This window comes from Miscanthus floridulus, chromosome 2 (assembly GCF_019320115.1).
Source record: "Miscanthus floridulus cultivar M001 chromosome 2, ASM1932011v1, whole genome shotgun sequence".
Taxonomy (NCBI): domain Eukaryota; kingdom Viridiplantae; phylum Streptophyta; class Magnoliopsida; order Poales; family Poaceae; genus Miscanthus; species Miscanthus floridulus.
Genome location: NC_089581.1, coordinates 126,129,461 through 126,147,020, shown reverse-complemented (window position 1 = coordinate 126,147,020; position 17,560 = coordinate 126,129,461). Strand labels below are relative to the sequence as shown.

Here is a 17,560-nt window from a genome sequence, read left to right as displayed (position 1 = left end):
CACTCGGCAAAGGACTTCTTTGCCGAGTGCCAGGCTCTCGGCAAAAGCGTGGCACTCGGCATAGGCTGCCCCGCGTAACGGTGTTCGGCCACGTCCTTCTTTGCCGAGTGTCGGCTGTTAAGCACTCGGCAAAGATTTTTTTTGGAAAATACTTTGCCGATTGCCCCTAAGACAGCGCTCGGCAAAGATTCAATATTTTTTTTTGAAATGTCTTTGCCGAGCTTCGGCACTCGGCAAAGGTAGGAATTAAAAAAATTATATTTTTTATTTAAATACCTTTGCCGAGTGTCCCTGTGAAGGCACTCGGCAAAGAGAAAATTTCTAAAAAAAATTCAAAAACCCTCTTTGCCGAGCGCCTTATTCTTGGCACTCGACAAAGACCCCCTTTGCCGAGTGCCATGCCCCGGCGCTCGGCAAAGTTTTTTTTGCCTCTAAATTTTTTGTGCAGCCCTTTGAAAGTATCAAGAACTCCTCGTTAGAATTTGGGGGGTTTTTTGGCTTTTTGATATATTTAGTTGCTTTATTTCGTTTACTTGAATTTTTTTGAAAAAATATAAATTTGAACTGCACGTGGTACGAATAATAGAATTTAATGATTCAAAAAATGATATTCATGTTACTAAGTGTAGTGTGAGGCCATATCCAGGAACGGACCCGAAATTTCGGACATCTTATTCACGAAACATGACTGCGAACTTGCGTGCGAAGTGTTTTTAAATTCTATAAAAAACAAACGAAGTCTGAAAATCGTGAAACTTGTTGAGATGTCGTGATATCATATGTGGAGACTATGATAAAATTTTCAGAAGATTTCGTACATGTTGTCACGTACGATGCTTGCAAACCGAAGAATCTCTGAAGAAGATTCATGATTTCGTGAAGAGGCCGACAAGGTGGTAAGCATCGTACGTGACAACTTGCGTGAAATATTCTCCTCCACATATGATATTATGACATCTTGACATGTTTCATAATTTTCGGACTTTGTTTGTTTTTTATAGAATTTAAAAACAATTCAACCGCAAGTTCGTGGTCATGTTTCATGAACAAGATATTCAAAATTGGTGGCCTGGTCCTGGATACGGCCTCACATTATACTAAATAACATGAATACCATTTTTTCATTCATTTTTTTCATTATTCGAATGACTAGCAGTTATAATTTGAATTATCCAAGAAAATTCAATTAAATAAAATAAATTAAAGAAATATAGAAAAAGTCCAAGAATTATGCCACATTGGAACATGAAGTATCAGGTATTGTATGAGAACTGCAGAAAAAGTTTGGAGGTCAAAAGTAAAAAAAAAGATAGTTTACCGAGTGTCAAAAAATGACACTAGGCAAATAACCACTTTGCCGAGTGTCAGGACGTATGGCACTCGGCAAAGAATTTTTTAAAAAAATTAAAACCCCTCTTTGCCGAGTGTTAGTCCGGGGGCACTCGGCAAAGATTTTTTTTAAAAAAACCCTCATTGCCGAGTGCCAGGCCAGGTGGCACTCGGCAAAGAATTAAAAAAATAAAAAAAAACTTTGCCGAGTGCCAGATCGGGGACACTCGGCAAAGGGGGGATTTAACCTCCCGACCCAGCCGGCCCACACACCGCACACATGCCCCCGCCCCCGCCCGCGCCAGCGCCAGCGCTGTCCGCCCACAAGCTCCTCCCCACGGTCTCCCTCCCGCTCCTCTCCTCCTCCACCCACGCCGCGCCGCTCCTCCTCCGCGCCAGCCGCTGCCTGTCGCTCGCGCCCCTCGTGGCCTCCTTTGACGCCGTCGAGTGGGCTGACAAGGAGGAGGAAGAAGAGGAGGTCGGAGAGGCCTTCGACGAGGAGGCTGGGGAGGTTGAGGAGGAGGTGCTGGCCGCAGGCGACGAGGGTGAGGGGGAGTATGCCGCGGTCGAGCCGCCCGAGGAGGCCAAGGTCTACGTTGGGAACCTCCCCTACGACATCCACAGCGAGGGACTCGCGCAGCTCTTCGACCAGGCCGGCGTCGCTGAGGTCGCTGAGGTGAGCTGGACGCGCCTCACCCCCTAAATTTCCTATTGACTTGAATTTCTTCGACCACTGGCGTTGGGGGGCGTTGGCCGCGACACAACGGTGGAGGCGAGTGAGACAGCGGCGGGCCGAGGAGGAGGGGGCAGGCAGGGCGACGTGAGGATGAGCGTGCGACCGGTCGTGGCATATCGGCCTCCATAGAAGTAGCACTGGTGGATTGGGTGGGTACAGAAAGAAGTGAAGCTGTAAATAAATAAAAGATAATAAGTTTGGAAGAAGGGGATTTCTTCACATGCAACAGTTAAAAATCCGCCTCAATATTTATACCTAAAATCTCTTATGCATCTTAGTATTATGATAAGACGTAGTTCCATCGAGTGGTTGAACCAGAGATTTAACTTCTTTATTTATATATAATAATTATATATAAGTAAGCGAGCAAAACGATGAAGGAAGCAACCAAGAAGATTGTATATTATAGTTATCGGCAGCTAGCAACATGGAACGCGTAAAATAATGAGAAATGCATCTTGTCTTGTACCTTTTCCACTTGTAGTATCTAAAGCTAAAATAGAGGCACACAGTAGTACCCAAAGCACCAAGTTTGGCGATCGTGGACCACGGTGTGTACTACTGCCTTCTAGCTCTTCTTCCACTTGTGTACTTCCTTCTGAAATCACTGTGGAAGGAAGCTCCCTTCGGATCTGGTAGCTGCCATGGACTCGAGCTCCCTCCAGGCCCATGGCAGCTCCCCGTCATCGGCAGCATGCATCATCTCCGCAGCTCCCTCGTGCACCGCGCACTGCGGGACCTGTCGCTCAGCCATGGCCCTCTCATGTTCCTCAAGTTCGGCGAGCTCCTAGTCGTCGTAGCATCCACGCCAGAGGCCGCGAAAGAGGTGATGAAGACCTACGACGCCATCTTCTCGACGAGGCCACTGAGTTTCGGCATCAAGACGGTCACCAAGGACGGCCCGAGGATCGTCTGGGGTCCGTACGGCAACCACTGGCGGCAGCTCCACAAGATCTGCGCCATGGAGCTGCTCGGCGCCCGGCGCGTCCAGTCCCTGCGGCCTGCCTGCGAGGCGGAGGCGCTCCGGCTGGTCCGAGCCGTCGCGTCCTCTTTCTCGTCCACCGCGGCAGGAGCAGCACCGCCGGTCGTGGACCTCGGTAGGCTGGTCGCCATGTACGTGGCCGACGCATCGTTGCATGCCATCCTGGGCAGGCGGTTCAAGGTCGAGGACAGGCACACGTTCGTGCGTTATGACGACGAGGGTGTCCGGCTCGCCGGTGGGTTCACGCCCAGAGTCTGTGATGACACGTCCATGAGCCATGGCCGTCATCTGCAGCTAGTTCCCTCCGCACATGCGTGTGCATGGAACAGAATATACAATGTTATCATCACCGGTCATCATGTTGCCATATATGTAGCATTCGTATCACTCCGGCTGTTTTGTTCATTTTTGCGTATCATCACCAATCATCATGCTGCCATAATTATGTTTTGTTTATTTTTTCATATATTTCTAATACATGTATTACTATGTTTTTGTAATTATGTTTTGTTCATTTTTTCACCTATTTCTAATTACGTCTTGTTTTTCTTTTTTATTGCAGGTGATTGAACAAAGATGATGGGCAACCGTCATAGGTCCGTGAACTCGATTTACCAAAGACCACACCGGCTGTAGGAGGAGACGGAGGGGGCGGCGGAGGGATCGGACAGGAGGAGGAGGAGGAGGACCGCCAGCTGCAGGAGGGGGCCGTCTCCTCCCACGCCGCATGAGGAGGAGCTAGAGGAGGAGGTGGCGCCCGTGGATGAGTCGGACGAGGAGCTGGTTCGACAGACGGACGAGGAGGAGGGGCTGCACGAGGACGACGAGTTGGAGGCGGCAGGCACGGGTTCCGCTTCCTTCGACTCATCTTCGAGTGTCTACTTGCGAGGTCTCGTGAGCCTCCCACAGGTTCCGCTTCCTCACCAACGCCCAATGATTCGTCCCGAAGGGCAAAAGTAAGTAACTTTATATGTTATCACCACTACTTCATATGATATGATAAAAAAACTAATAATTTTTCTTAATCACTTGTGCAAGAACTGGGTGGTTGTGTCGGGTGGTAGCGCACGGCTAGTCAACAGCATCTTGGGTCTTCTGTGCAGGCAACACTTCCCCGGCATTGTCATGTACGCATCGAAGACGGAGCCGGCCTACTCGTTTGACCACTACGTCGTCGCCCTCAATGCGGAGTACCCCAACAAGGCGGAATGGGTGAAGGCAGAGTTTTGGGTAAGTCTCCCTCGCACAACATTGCTCAATACGTCGCATTCATTGGACTTTTCTTGAAATAATGAATGGATACATCGCTTTTGTATGCAGACTTATTACAGATGCGAGGAGGGATTTGAGGCCAGGGCAGAGCAGGTGACTACCAAACCTGTAAAAAACTCGTCACCGACATGCATCACGAGGTGCGCATCCAGACCATCGTAACCTACTACGGGTCGAAGCTTGGAGAGAGGAAAACCAAGAAAGACGCAAGAGAGATGCAGCTGACCCGGGAGTAGTACCTTGAGGTAAATGAAGAACATCAATATTGATTTGTTTTGAGATTAAGTTGGTTTAATTTGATCTTCTTATATGTCCAATACTTGATGACGTGTAGATGATTCCCTGGTGGTGCCAAGCGTATCCCAAGTGCTAAGCGATGATGGTGGAGAGGTGGTTCACGGAGGAGTACCTCAAGATGCACAGGGATGCCCGAGACCGTCGTTTGCAGATGCAAGGTCCAGCACACCATCAAGGCAGCCGCAGCCTCGCCGGCTACAAACAAGCATGGGTACGCGAATTCATTTATCTATTGTGACGCTCAGTTCTGCCTGATTTCTAATCATCGTACTGTCTTTCTCGCAGTCGGTGTCACATAGTGGCCAGGCTTGCTCGGACTTCTAGGCATGGTGTATGGCCCACAAGGGCAAGGCGACGTCCGACGTCTCCTTCAACCTGGAGGACCTGCCCGAGGCATACACGAACCTGAGCGTCCACTCCCGCATCAGTGAGTACACTGAGGTGGCGAGGTCGCTCTATGGGCCAGACCACGATCCGAGCACCCAGGACTTCGATGGAGAGGCCATCATGAGGGCGGGGCAAGGCAAGAAGCATGGGTGGTTCTGGCTTGGTGACGGCGTCATCGACACGGCCTCTACTCCCTCTCTCTCTCTCTCCTAGATCCGAGCACGGAGCACGAGCGAGAGCCCGACCATTCGCACACGGCCGATCGCTGCACAGCACCGGGTCGACGCACTCGAGGTTATTCCTGTTTTACTCGTCATACATTGATCTTTACACACCTTAATTAGCTTTGTATTACTGAAACATTGGAGTGAAATATTGCAGGCCCGGCTGGAACAAGAAATGAGGCAACGTCAGGAGCTGGAGGCCGGGCAGCAGAGGATGGCGGTCCAGCTAGAGGCCGAGCGGGTCGAGCGACAGGCCCAGGCGCAGAGGCTGATGGACATTACAGAGTTCTTACAAGGGTTTGGGCAACGTGTGGGCTTCTCTCTGCCAGCTAGGTTGTTGGTTCCACGTCCGCATCCTGCAGCTGCAGCTACTCATATGAGTATGAAAGTTTTTTTACTTTTGCTTGTGCTTTGCTTGTATGGCCTCTACCTTCCTAGATTATCTATCCAAATAATTTTGTCTCACATGTAATCTTTTCTCCTTTGTGCAGTCTCTATCTGACGGTGGTTCGAATAATCAACCTCATGCACCTCCGAATGATGGAGCTAGGCCTTCACCACAGTCGCAGTGGCCGAGATGAGTGCACGTTGTATTTTTTTCATTTGTTGTTCACTTGGTGATGGACTTGTGATATACTTGTGATGCACTTGTGGACTTTGATGAACTTGTGGATTTATTTAGATGGACTTGAGCACTTATTATTATATATCACTTATTATTATATATGTGATATATATTGTGATGGATGTGATATGTGCGGATGGATGTGTGGATGGATGAGATATATATGTGATGGATGAGATATATATGTGATGAATGAGATATATATGTGATATATGTTTCTATAAATTTATTTGTCATGATGAAATATAAAAAAAATTAAAAATTGCCGTTTTGGGTCACTTTGACGAGTGTTGCACTCGCCAAAGGACCCCATTACCGAGTGCCATGGTCACAGCACTCGGCAAAGCTGGAAAAATGGGCGCTCGGAAAATCATTTTTCCAGCTTTGCCGAGTGCCATGACCATGGTACTCGGCGAAGAATTTAAAAAAAAAAATTCAAACTTTACCGAGTGCCGGCCAGAGGGCACTCGGGAAAGATTTTTTTAAAAAAAAAAAATCAAACTTTGCCGAACGCCGGCCAGGGGGCACTCGACAAAGAATTTTTAGAAAAAAAATAAAACATCTTTGCCAAGGGCCGGATAGAGGGCACTCGGCAAAGAATTTTTTTTAAAAAAAATAAAAAATCTTTGCCGAGTGCCTGCAGGGTTGGCACTCGGCAAAGCGACCATCAACGGGGCCGGCGCCATGACGGTCCCTTTTCTTTGCCGAGTGCCCCCAGGGGTCTCGGCAAAGCCATTGCCGAGTGCCCGATAAAAGACACTCGGTAAAGAGGGCTTTGCCGATCAATTTTTTGTCGTGTGTTCTTTGCCGAGTGCCGCACTTGGCAAAGGCTTTGCCAAGTATAATTTGGCCTTTGCTGAGTGCCTTAGGCACTCGGCAAAGAACCTGAATCCAGTAGTGTACGGAGGTCATCCGTGCACAATATTTTTTGCTGGTTTGGGTGCTGTGTCCATGACCAGATGCTGTTTCTTCCCTGATGCTTGCTGGAAGTGATGGAAATGTGTTTTGTGTTTTTGTTGTATAGCTTGTGATGAAAATGAACTCCCATGTAAATTGCAAATATAGACTGATGATCTTCAAAGGCCTACGGTATTTTCATGTATATATATGCGTTGCTATATATGTTTATTGATCTTGTCATGCCACTTCCTTAGGCTAGGTTTATTGCAATTCCATGTGCTGGCACTATACCCCACTCCTCTCTATATCCATTGTTTTTTCTATGTGCCGGCAACATGAATTGCTACAGATGATGCTATTTCTCAGTGCATGCCGTTGTCCCTACATATGAGAGATCAAATGATGTCGTTTTGTTCATTTCTGAGGCTACCCTTATTTTCTAGACTCTATTTTTTAATTGCCATGCCCTTACAACAACCTGGCCATTTTTCTTACTTTCAAGGTCTGAGGATGGTTATATTTTCCCTTATTTACAAAATGATGCCCCTCAAATCATGTGTGAGGTTGTTGTGAGGTACTAAACCGGAGGTGGATGAGGGATTTGAGTCAGGTGTTTAATTTGGTTCTTTTCTTGCCTTCGTTTGGGGGCACATGGATTCTGGTTTTACAAGAATGCCAGGACAGAAGCTTCCCTCGCTCCCAGCTAGCAGTAACGTGGATGCCATGCTCTTCTGCCTGTACAAAGGTTGGCTATCACTTCTGCATTTCGAAGGTAACGCGTTTTTATCATATCTTCTGCTTTCTACCTATAGTTCATATGTCCTCCGTGCTGATAAAAAGCTTCCTATTGAGAATCTGATGCTGTTTAGATTAGTGTAATTGGGTTAAGGAACCTGCTCCGTTATTTCACCTATACATGTTTGGATGATTCCACTTCACTGTGATGATGGCTATATATTGAGTTCATGGAACTGGTGGCTTCCAAATTGTATGGCTCAAGAATATCTTGATACTGTATGGTTTGGAGATGCAATCCAGTGCAGTTGCATTTACTGAATGTTTGTATTTGCTTAGGAGCCACTGTTACTGCTTTTCAGGTAAATGTGAGGAAGGGATCATTAGTTGCAGCTTGCTGGGTTCCCAACCTATTGCTGCCCTCTCTTCTGTGCATATCCAACAGCAGCACCTTGCCGACCGTTTACTTAGAATGCAAACCTACATAGCCAAACCATGGCACCAATCAGAATCTGACAATGCACTTCTCAAGCAAACGATAGTTTACAAGTTATCAATGACACTTAACACCATGCTCAGACTTATCTTTTTTTTTTTTTTTTTTTGCTTTTCTCAGATCAAAGAGGTGGACCTCAGGTTCGAGGAACAAGAACATGAACCATCAGTTGTCGAATTAAATGTCAGTTGTACAAAGATGATATCTTCTGACTTGGTACATGGATCAGTTTCGGTCAATATTATTATTATTTGTTTCATCGGATGGAGCTCAGGCTGAAGGAGCAAGAACTAAAGGCGACTCTTGAATGATGTGCTATCTTCAAATATACTGTATAATTTTGCAACCAATTTCCTACCTTTTATTTTCAAAAGGAAAAAATATTGCGATTTGTCAACAGTCCTGGATTTATTTTATATATTTTTTCCCTTTTCTTAGACCATGGGTTTTTTTTCCTTTTCTAGATCAAGGAGCTGGAGCTAAAGTTGAAGGAACGAGAACACCAACAATCAGTTGTGGAACTAGAGGTATCTCCTCTATAAATGTTGTGCTATCTACCTTTCATTCAACTAAAATGTTGTGCTAGCTGCCTTTCATTCAACAACATGTTCCCAGATAAGGTACTTGCAAATACATACGCTGCGCTACACAATTTCTATTACTGTCTTCGATTAATTGATTGATCTATCCCTTCCTTTGGTTCTTTGGGGGCTACAGCAAATTCAGGTTCTACCTTCTCAAAACCAGGATGATAGTGAAGGCTTTCCCCGTGATGCAGTAAAAGATCCTCAAAAAAAGGTGACAGCTTCTCTCCGTTTATTGCGTTCCCCGTGATTTGCATAATTTTTTTGGGGTTATTTGATCTGAATGCCTCCTCATTTTGTGCTTGCTGCCATTGGAACACTGTTTCCCGGCTGATTATTCTAGAAGTGCCCATCTAATGGTGCTTTCTTCCTCCTGCCTGCGCAGGTTATTACGGCCACACTGAAGGGCTTCTTTCTCTTTTTCTGAAGTGTGGCATATCTGGTATGCTGTACAAATCCTACCTCATTCTTTTCTGTCAGCTACCTGCCATTTTTATCATATGCTGCATAGTTAGGATGGTGACCAGGATAGTAAAAAGCAACCAGTGCAGGACCAGAAAAAAGATTGATGTTGAGATTGTTTGGCAAGGTGCTACACATACTATCTGTCATATTGAGTATAGCAGAGTGGCTTCCTTCGGTGCAGAGGCAACATCTTGTGTCAAGTGTTATTGGTTCCTCCATTTGCTAAGTGTTAAGTGTTTTTTTTTTGAGAGGTGCTAAGTGTTAAGTGTTAGGCGTATGCAGGTGTTGGTCTTCAAAAAATAAGATCTTTCTTATTTTTAGGTGGCTGAAAATATAGAGGCATTTATGTCACAAGATGTTTCTTTGTGTATTCCTATTTTTTCCCTTCTATTATCTCTGATTGAATTATTTCACACAACACATTTACTGTGTATGTCTATGTATGCTTCTCTATGCCATTGACACTTACCAACAACCTACAATTTTCTTAGTTTTGGTCAATAACTCATCACATTTATATCCATTCTTGAGCAAGGACAGTATATATAGTTGCCTATGATTTTACATGTATCGTCGCCCACCTCTCAGTTTGTGTGCTAAGGTTGAAAAGAGTTTGTGTTGCTCCCAAAGTTTGATTGCAGGAAAGGGATAGAGTTTGTATGCTCCTCACAATATCGAAGTCCTTTTATGACTGTATCTTATCTGGTGCTAATTCAGGGATTTCTGTGCGTAGGTGATTGAAAACGTCTTTTCTCCTTAGTTTAGCTCCATAAATATTATCTGAAAGCTACCATATTTATTCTTTTATTACAATCGAGGGATTTCATAGCATATTCACTCTTTTCTTAGTCCAGGATTAGAAGTAATAAACCATATCAAATCACAAAAAAAGATAAGACAGTGTGCATCCATAAATTAATATTTGTAAGCATGCAGAGCCAAGCTATTTGTACACATAATTATTTTAGCTATTTTCACACAATACTATTTTTTTCCACAGCATGCTGTTACATTTAAGTCTGGAAAAGTGTTGATATATTTTCAAAAACTTTCTCTAGAGTCAATTTGGCTGAGTATATTATCTTACGTACCATTAGGTTGTGATAAAAAAATGATATGCTTTTTGTGATTGCCTTTCATGTGATGCTAGCAAATTTAATTTAAGCAAATCAGTATTCATCTATTGCAGGGGTGCATGTGTGATAATTAATGCTAGAATGGTTCTTGTGCTCCTACCCTGTACCCCTGGAGGTAATGGTCCTCCCATTAATTTGTGATGTTTCATAAGTTAGTTCTCTCCTATTGCAATAAACCTTTCTCCAATTAAAAAATGATGATAGGCTTCAGATCATGTATTTGTTTACTTTATGGAAACAGAAGAACAGAAACCTATGGAACTTATCAATTTGAACATGTTCATGCACAGTTGGTCCAGTATACAGTTTGATTAGTAGCTGCTGCTTTTAATTTATTCTCTGTATATTCGGTTTGTTCCTTGGATTAGGATGTAGAGCATTGATAAAGTTTTGTTTGCCTTTTCAGGCCGGTCACTGTATCATTTGTAAGGAGCGATTATTGAGCAAAACTTGAATATGGCTCCTATTGAATAATTTTTTTCTGTAGGGATATTTTACGAGCCATATTTGGCAACCAGTATACTTAGTGTAATGAAACAGAAAGGACAGACTGTAATGGAAATTGAAAACAAACAGTATCTTAGGAGTAGCCATTGTTGTTCCATTTTTTACAGCTTCCTTACAGACCATGTAATGGAAATTGAAAACAAACAGGATCTTAGGAGTAGCCATTGATGTTCCATTTTATAGAGCTTCCTTCTCTAGCCTTGCCAATGCTATTGGGTGCTTCAGGGTTCGTTGGTGGTTGTTGTGCTGCTGTTACGATGGTTAGAAGATTGGATAGAGCACTGGAATTTGTACAGTCATGGTACTCTTTCAGGATTACAGATTTTTTTTTTCAATTTTCCTTTAGTCTCTGTTTTCTTTAGTGAGGCTCATCTCCGCTTTCTCATCTCTCCAGACACTGCAGTTCTAGACATTGTTTTCTCGACTCTCCTGATACTGTAGTCTCTGTTACCATGCGTGCGATGTTGATGCTTACAGCCTATCTTAGTATTCATAGAGAACTTTGTTAGGCTAAAAAAGCTTCACCCTCTGTGTTATTAATTGGGAAGGTAAGACTTCAGGCAATAATATTGAACGGGTACCTTCTGAGATAATGTAGGGTGTATACTTCATTCTTGAACTGTAGTGGTCTCTACTGAACAATATTGGTGCCTACTGTACGGTGTATACTTCATTCTTGTTTTTTAATTGGCATATTTATTGCAGGATAATAGTTATGTACTGTCCGATTCTTCTTATTGCATACTGTCATATTTTCACTCTGTCAATTTGTGTAGAAAAGCAAATTTGTTTTCAAACTCAATTTGAATGATTTTTTTCCTAGCCTTTCAGTCTAATGGCTAATTCTAACAATCATACAGATATGATGAAGATGGAAGACCACTATGGTAGAGATGGAGCCACAACTATGGTAGCCGCAGATAAACTTCCGCAGACGAAAACACAGAAGAAAAAAACTCAGATGTTAAGTCAGCTTCTATATAGGTGTCATCCAGTTCGTCACTGAGGCGAGTTCGTCTACCCATTCTGTTGTGGATGTTTGAGAGGTTGGAATATTTGTGATGCTCTACGGCATGCAGTTGTCATCCCTGACTCTTCTGCCGCTGACTGGGCAAAGAAAGTGAAGCATCTTGTCTTTGCTGATCCCACGCTAGGCTGTGTATTGTACCATTTCCGCTATATGATAGTGCAGAGTTATCAAATAGTACTATATATAGTCAATGTATAGTTTGTTTGAGACTCATGTCGATTGGAACTCTGCTGAACTAAAATATATTTTGATCTATTGTCCACGACCTGAACAAATTAACACGCACTGCTTAAATATTAAATTTCCAATGGATATAGATAATATCCCCAATTTACTGGGAAGTTTGTAGGCTTAGACAAATTTCATGCATATGTGCTTATATATTGTGGTGGCTCTACACTTGCATGGGCGCGTACCCTAATTATATAAATCCTACCTGTACAAACCTAAAGATGCTCACTTGCGCACGCGCGCAGGGGCGCGCGGTTTGTACTAGTAGCTGGGAGAATGTGCATATAGAGTCTGAGTTGAGCGTGATGATATACTGATGTCCTGTGCATATAGGCTGTGTTCGGCTCGGAAAGAAACCGGCTTGTTCAGTTTATTTTTCTAGCCGGAGCAGTATTCTTCTCTCACAATATTTCAGCATAAACAGTATGGACAATAAAAAAAAAATCCATACCAGCCGAACACTCTGTTTGCAGTTATTCTACCTTGACTTTTGTAGCAGCCATATGCATGCTAAGAGGTTCCATGCATACACACATGGCTGTGGTTCTGAATTTTAAATGTAATAATATTGTTCACGTGCAGTCGCCTTGCCACCCCATGAATGAGCCGGTAACGGTAAGGATGAAAGTTCAATTAGCAAACAGTTTTCTAGAGGGTGAACAATGCAAAATAGCCACGTACAAAATTTCCTTTCTTTGCACACAAAAGACCGTAGTTAAGAACAAAATGGTACGTCACTCACTATAAAATAAGTATTATTACTTAGGTCAATATCGGTGGAGAGTTTTGTTGTATTGTTTTCAGGACTGCTATATGTCATATAGAATGAAATGAAACTGGGATGAAACACCCACTCTTAATGTAAAGTTTTATTCTATGGTTTTATAGACATTTAATTCTATAACTCATAGAGTTGGTGATCGTGTAAGGAGAGTTTCATCCCCATAAAACTCACTTCTTCTCTCTCTTCATTAGAACATTATCATGTTATCAAAAATATATATGTGGCAGGCTATTAAATACAAATAAAACTCTTATAAAACTTCCATTGAGACTGGCCTTAATCCACCTTTTTCGAATGTTTTACACACAACACAAAACCGTTTGCAGGATAACGGCACATTATTGGACAGACAAACAGACACACTAATCTTTATGAGGTTGTGCATGCATGGATCATCGATCCTTGGTGGCTTGCTTATTAGAAAGGTACTAGTTCGCATGTAGATTCGTGAACGGCGAACGGTGTGGCGCAGAGCAGGAGCGGCGACTTGCGACGGACTCCAAGGCCATGCGCCTCCGCCATGTCCAGCTCGCTCACACCATCTGGCAGCGACCAGTCGAAGTGGTAGAGAAGCTGCACGAGCACTATCTCCATGACGGGAAGCCCGTAGGCAATACCGGGGCACATCCTCCGTCCAGCGCCGAACGGCAGGAAATCGTAGCTGCTCCCGTTGAAGTCCACCATGCCACCCTCGAAGCGCTCAGGCTTGAACTCATCGGCGCCGTCCCAGCACTTTAGGTCCCTTCCAATCGCCCACGCATTCACAATGACACGGGACTTGGCTGGAATCGTGTAGCCTTCGATCTCACACGCTTCGATGCTCTCTCTGGGCACCAGAAGCGGAGCCGGCGGATGCAGCCGGAGGGTCTCCTTGATGACGAGCTTCAGGTAGGGGATGCTGCTTGCCTGGGGGTCGGCTTCGGTGACCGTCGCCTTGCCATGGAACGCCTGCCGGATCTCGCCCTGCAGCTTGCTCATGACCCTCTCGTTCCGCATCAGCTCCGACATGCCCCAGCTAAGCGATGATGCCAATGTCCCCGATCCAGCCGTGAACATGTCGAATATAACGGCCTTGATGCTGTTTTGAGTTAGATGGAACCCCAGTCCCCAGGCCGCCTCTCTCTTGCAAGCCGAGGAGAACGTCAACCAGGTTCTCGTCCTCCTCGCCCTGCCGCCGCCTGCTGCCCCGGATGCGTCTCCTCTCCTTGATGATCTCATCCAGGGTGGTGTCCACCGTCCTGTGGACCTGCTCGAGGGCACGGCGCATGCCGGTCACTGCGGCGAGCACGGGTCTCCAGGTCGGGAAGAGGTCGATCGGGGACCGTGAACCCGCTCGTCAAGATGACGCCCACCCTGATTGCTGACAGGAACTCGTCGGCGTTCCTCTGCACGTTACCGAACGATGCACGGGCGACGATGCCGTTGGCTAAGTTGTGGAACATTGCGCTGAGGTCCACCGGAGTGGATGGCCCGTCCGCTCGTATCCTTGCCACCTCAGTCGCCATCTATAAACAAATTAAAATGAAACAGGGAGCACGAATGTTTAATACACAGGACAGGAGTAATGTTTAATCTTTTTTCAATGCATGGTCGCTCAAGAATAAGATCGCACACACCACACACACGTAGTAGGTACCTCTTGTTCCCTTATGTGGCGGAAGGTGAGCACACGCTTGGGGCCGAGCATCTCGGCGGCGCAAAGCTGCCGGAGCTTGCGCCAGTACTCACCGGTCGGTGAGAAGACTGTGTCCGACCAGCCGTAGAGCACGATGTCGCCTCCCAGCTAGGAGCCTGGGGCGGATGGCGAAGTTGGCGTCGTGCGTCTTGAGCACATTGCGGGCCATCTCCTTGGACGACACCACCACCAGCGGGGTCTCACCTAGCTGCAGCATCATGAGCGGGCCGTGGACGCGCGCGAGGTCCCGTAGAGCGCGGTGCGGGAGCACGTTCACCAGGTGGTGCATGCTGCCGATCACCGGCAGCTTCCACGGCCCCGGCGGGAGCCTCACCTTCCGCGGCCTCGAGCTTCAGGACACGGATCAGCGCTATGGTGAGTACGGAGACGATCAGTGATTGGTAGAGAAGGTTGTGGCGGTCCATGGTGTCTAATTACGACGCCTGACGATCGTGCAGTGCAGCCGTGCAGGAGTGCAGCAGACTAGTTCGGTCGATCGTCCGTAAGTGCATGTGCGAGTGTACTACACCGCTACTTATAAATTATAATGCCTATCGATAGTGCCAAAATGGTGCAAGCCTTTGATTGCCGACTCTATACGTCTGTTTTGGCTTGTCCAGTCCAGGTCAGCCATCTTTGGGCTTACCCATTCTAATTTGCAACAGTAGTCAACCAAAAGCCGGCATGATGAGTTTGGACAAATTTTCAATCCACCAAGAAATATTCTGGAGCCATGAGGAAAGTCAACCCTGTATATGGTCAGTCGTCTTTGAGCTTTCAGTCTTCACGCATGCATACCTTCCGCCGCCACTACTTTCTTCCAGATATATTCCTAAAATCATTCAATTTTCTGAGATTTCACAAGTATTTTTCAATAAGGCCATGATGTTCGACATGTTCAGGACATTAGCATCAGCGCTTAGCTGGGTAATGTGGGAGCTGATGCGAAACGAGAGGATCATGACTCACGAGCAAGCTGCGCAGGGCGAGATCCGGCAGGCGTTCAATGGGAAGGTGACGGAAGCATCCTGTAGTTTCCATCCATGCCACGTCGGGCGGCTACGGCGCAAGCGGCTACGTCGGGCGGCTACGGCGGGCGGCATGGGCGACCTAGCTCGCGTGCACGAGCAGCTGCGGAGGGCGGCGGCGTGCCCAACGCGAGGTCGAGGCCGCAGTCGTGCGGGTGACTGAGGCACTGAGCTTGAAAGCGCAAGCGCGAGCGGCCGCGGCGAAGATGGCGGCGCAGGCGAGCAAGCGCGGCGGCCAGCGGCGATGCACGACCGCGAGGCTGTCCGGTCATGGTGCGGTGGGGCACGACCTCGCCACGGCTTTGGTGAGGCCGTGGGGTCCGCTTAACGCAAATAAGAAACCACTGCTAAGGATGGGAATAAGTTGGGTCGACCCATCGGGTAGTTGACCCGATCCAAGAAAGCAAAGGCTAATGGGCCAATAAGGCCGGCATCAAAGTCTAAAATGGGTCAGGTCGAAATCTATTGACCCACTGGGTAACATGGGTCGACCCACTCGTTACATAATAATATTTTTTTAATTTTTTTTTTTGCCTTCTTTATTTTCCGAATAAGCATGGTTGGTCATACTTATACACACATGAAATATCATATTTTGGAAATGAAAATAGATCCCCCGTAAACTTATTTAGATGAGGTCCTTAGCCACCACTTTCATGTACGGTAAAGCCTTGCAGCGGTTGCGGTAGACCCAAGTACATTGTACTTAGGGATAAAAACGGATCGGATACGGACGGATATCACCGATATTACATTTGTTTTTATATTTCTGTCTGGATTCGGATTCGAATACGGATAGTGTCAACTATGTCGGATAGGATACGATTGGATATCGACATCATAAATATGCGATTTGAGTATTCGGATACGGATACGGTATCGGATGTTGGATATCCGGACTCGGATACGGACAAATCTCAACCCCTCTAAACGGATTCGGTTTCAAATACGGTCGGAAAATATCCGTACCGTTTTCATCCCTAATTGTACTACTCGTATACAGGAAGACTTACCGTTCTTCTCCTAAAGTTTACATCCTATCATATCGGATGCTTGAACACATGCATAGAGTACTAAACATAGACTAAAAATAACTAATTGTATAAATTACGACTACTTTGCGAGACGAATTTTTAAGCCTATTTAGATCATAATTTGACAATGTAGTGCTACAGTAAATACGTGCTAATGACGGATTAATTAGGCTTAATAAATTTGTCTCACGAATTACCGAGGACTTGTGTAATTTATTTTATTATTACTGTCCGAACATTTCCATGTGATACCCTATGTGATATCCTTAAACTTTACTCTCTGAATTTAAACAGCACCTTAGCAGTAGAGACAGGGAAGATGAGGCAGAGCAGAGGGTGTTGGCTAGAACACAGGGAGCAGTAGCATAGACTAATAAATAGGGATAAAAACGGATCGGATACGGACGGATATCACCGATATTACATTTTTTTTTATATTTCTATCCGGATTCGGATTCGAATACGGATAGTGTCAACTATGTCGGATAGGATACAATTGTATATCGACATCATAAATATACAATTTGAGTATTTAGATATGGATACGATATCGGATGTTGGATATCTGGACTCGAATACGGACAAATCTCAACCCCTCTAAACGAATTCAGTTTCGAATACGGTCGAAAAATATCCGTACCGTTTTCATCCCTACTAATAAAGACGGGAGCAAAGCCGACGCGAGTCCAGTGTTGGACGTCACCACACTCTGAGTTCACATTTTACCGCAGAAAATGCAAATAGCAGAGGGGAGGAGGCTTTGCCAGGCACGTAAATTTTAATTCTCTAATATGTAGGGGTTAAATGGAATAGATGATGTACTACTATTGTTCACTTGGATTTATCTTTAATTTTCAATTTGCGAGCCACCGTGAACTTGTGTTCTAAAAGATTATTTTAGTTTAAAATTTAAAATTATTACATAATTATGTGTGCTATTTTTTTGAACTTGTCAATATTAGTATAACGTTATGTCTTTGTCCAGGCTCTATAAAAATCCCGGCTCCACCACTGGCTGTAGCTGCACCCGTCAAGGAACGTTCTCCTATAGACTCCGGCATAATAGAGGGACTCTCCATGAAAAATTAATGATGGTTTCTATC

General features: G+C 45.3%; 1 protein-coding gene, 1 long non-coding RNA gene and 1 pseudogene across 3 annotated transcripts; 2 read left to right on the top strand and 1 right to left on the bottom strand.

Moving 5' to 3' along the window:
* Positions 1-1,609: 1,609 nt before the first annotated feature.
* On the top strand, positions 1,610-5,729 carry LOC136537025 (dolabradiene monooxygenase-like). The gene is made up of 4 exons (XM_066529128.1): positions 1,610-2,005; positions 2,568-3,299; positions 5,385-5,607; positions 5,719-5,729. The coding sequence occupies exons 1-4, from the start codon at positions 1,610-1,612 to the stop codon at positions 5,727-5,729; spliced, it is 1,362 nt and encodes a 453-aa protein (XP_066385225.1).
* A 1,611-nt stretch (positions 5,730-7,340) lies between these two features.
* On the top strand, positions 7,341-8,783 carry LOC136539603 (uncharacterized). Of its 2 annotated transcripts, none has more exons than XR_010779718.1 (3): positions 7,341-7,524; positions 8,111-8,510; positions 8,701-8,783. It is a non-coding gene; the product is annotated as an uncharacterized lncRNA (long non-coding RNA). The 2 variants fall into 2 exon arrangements; XR_010779717.1 differs by having other exon boundaries at positions 7,850-8,510.
* Positions 8,784-13,137: 4,354 nt separating this feature from the next.
* LOC136537024 (desmethyl-deoxy-podophyllotoxin synthase-like) lies at positions 13,138-14,820 on the bottom strand (annotated as a pseudogene).
* Between the last annotated feature and the right edge of the window lie 2,740 nt (positions 14,821-17,560).

Bases quoted from the DNA above. Each gene is read 5' to 3' on its own strand.
- LOC136537025 (XM_066529128.1), top strand. From the start codon at position 1,610: ATGCCCCCGCCCCCGCCCGCGCCAGCGCCAGCGCTGTCCGCCCACAAG. The intron at 2,006-2,567 runs GTGAGCTGGACG...AAGCTAAAATAG, and splicing joins GCGTCGCTGAGGTCGCTGAG to AGGCACACAGTAGTACCCAA. The intron at 3,300-5,384 runs GTCTGTGATGAC...GAAATATTGCAG, and splicing joins CCGGTGGGTTCACGCCCAGA to GCCCGGCTGGAACAAGAAAT.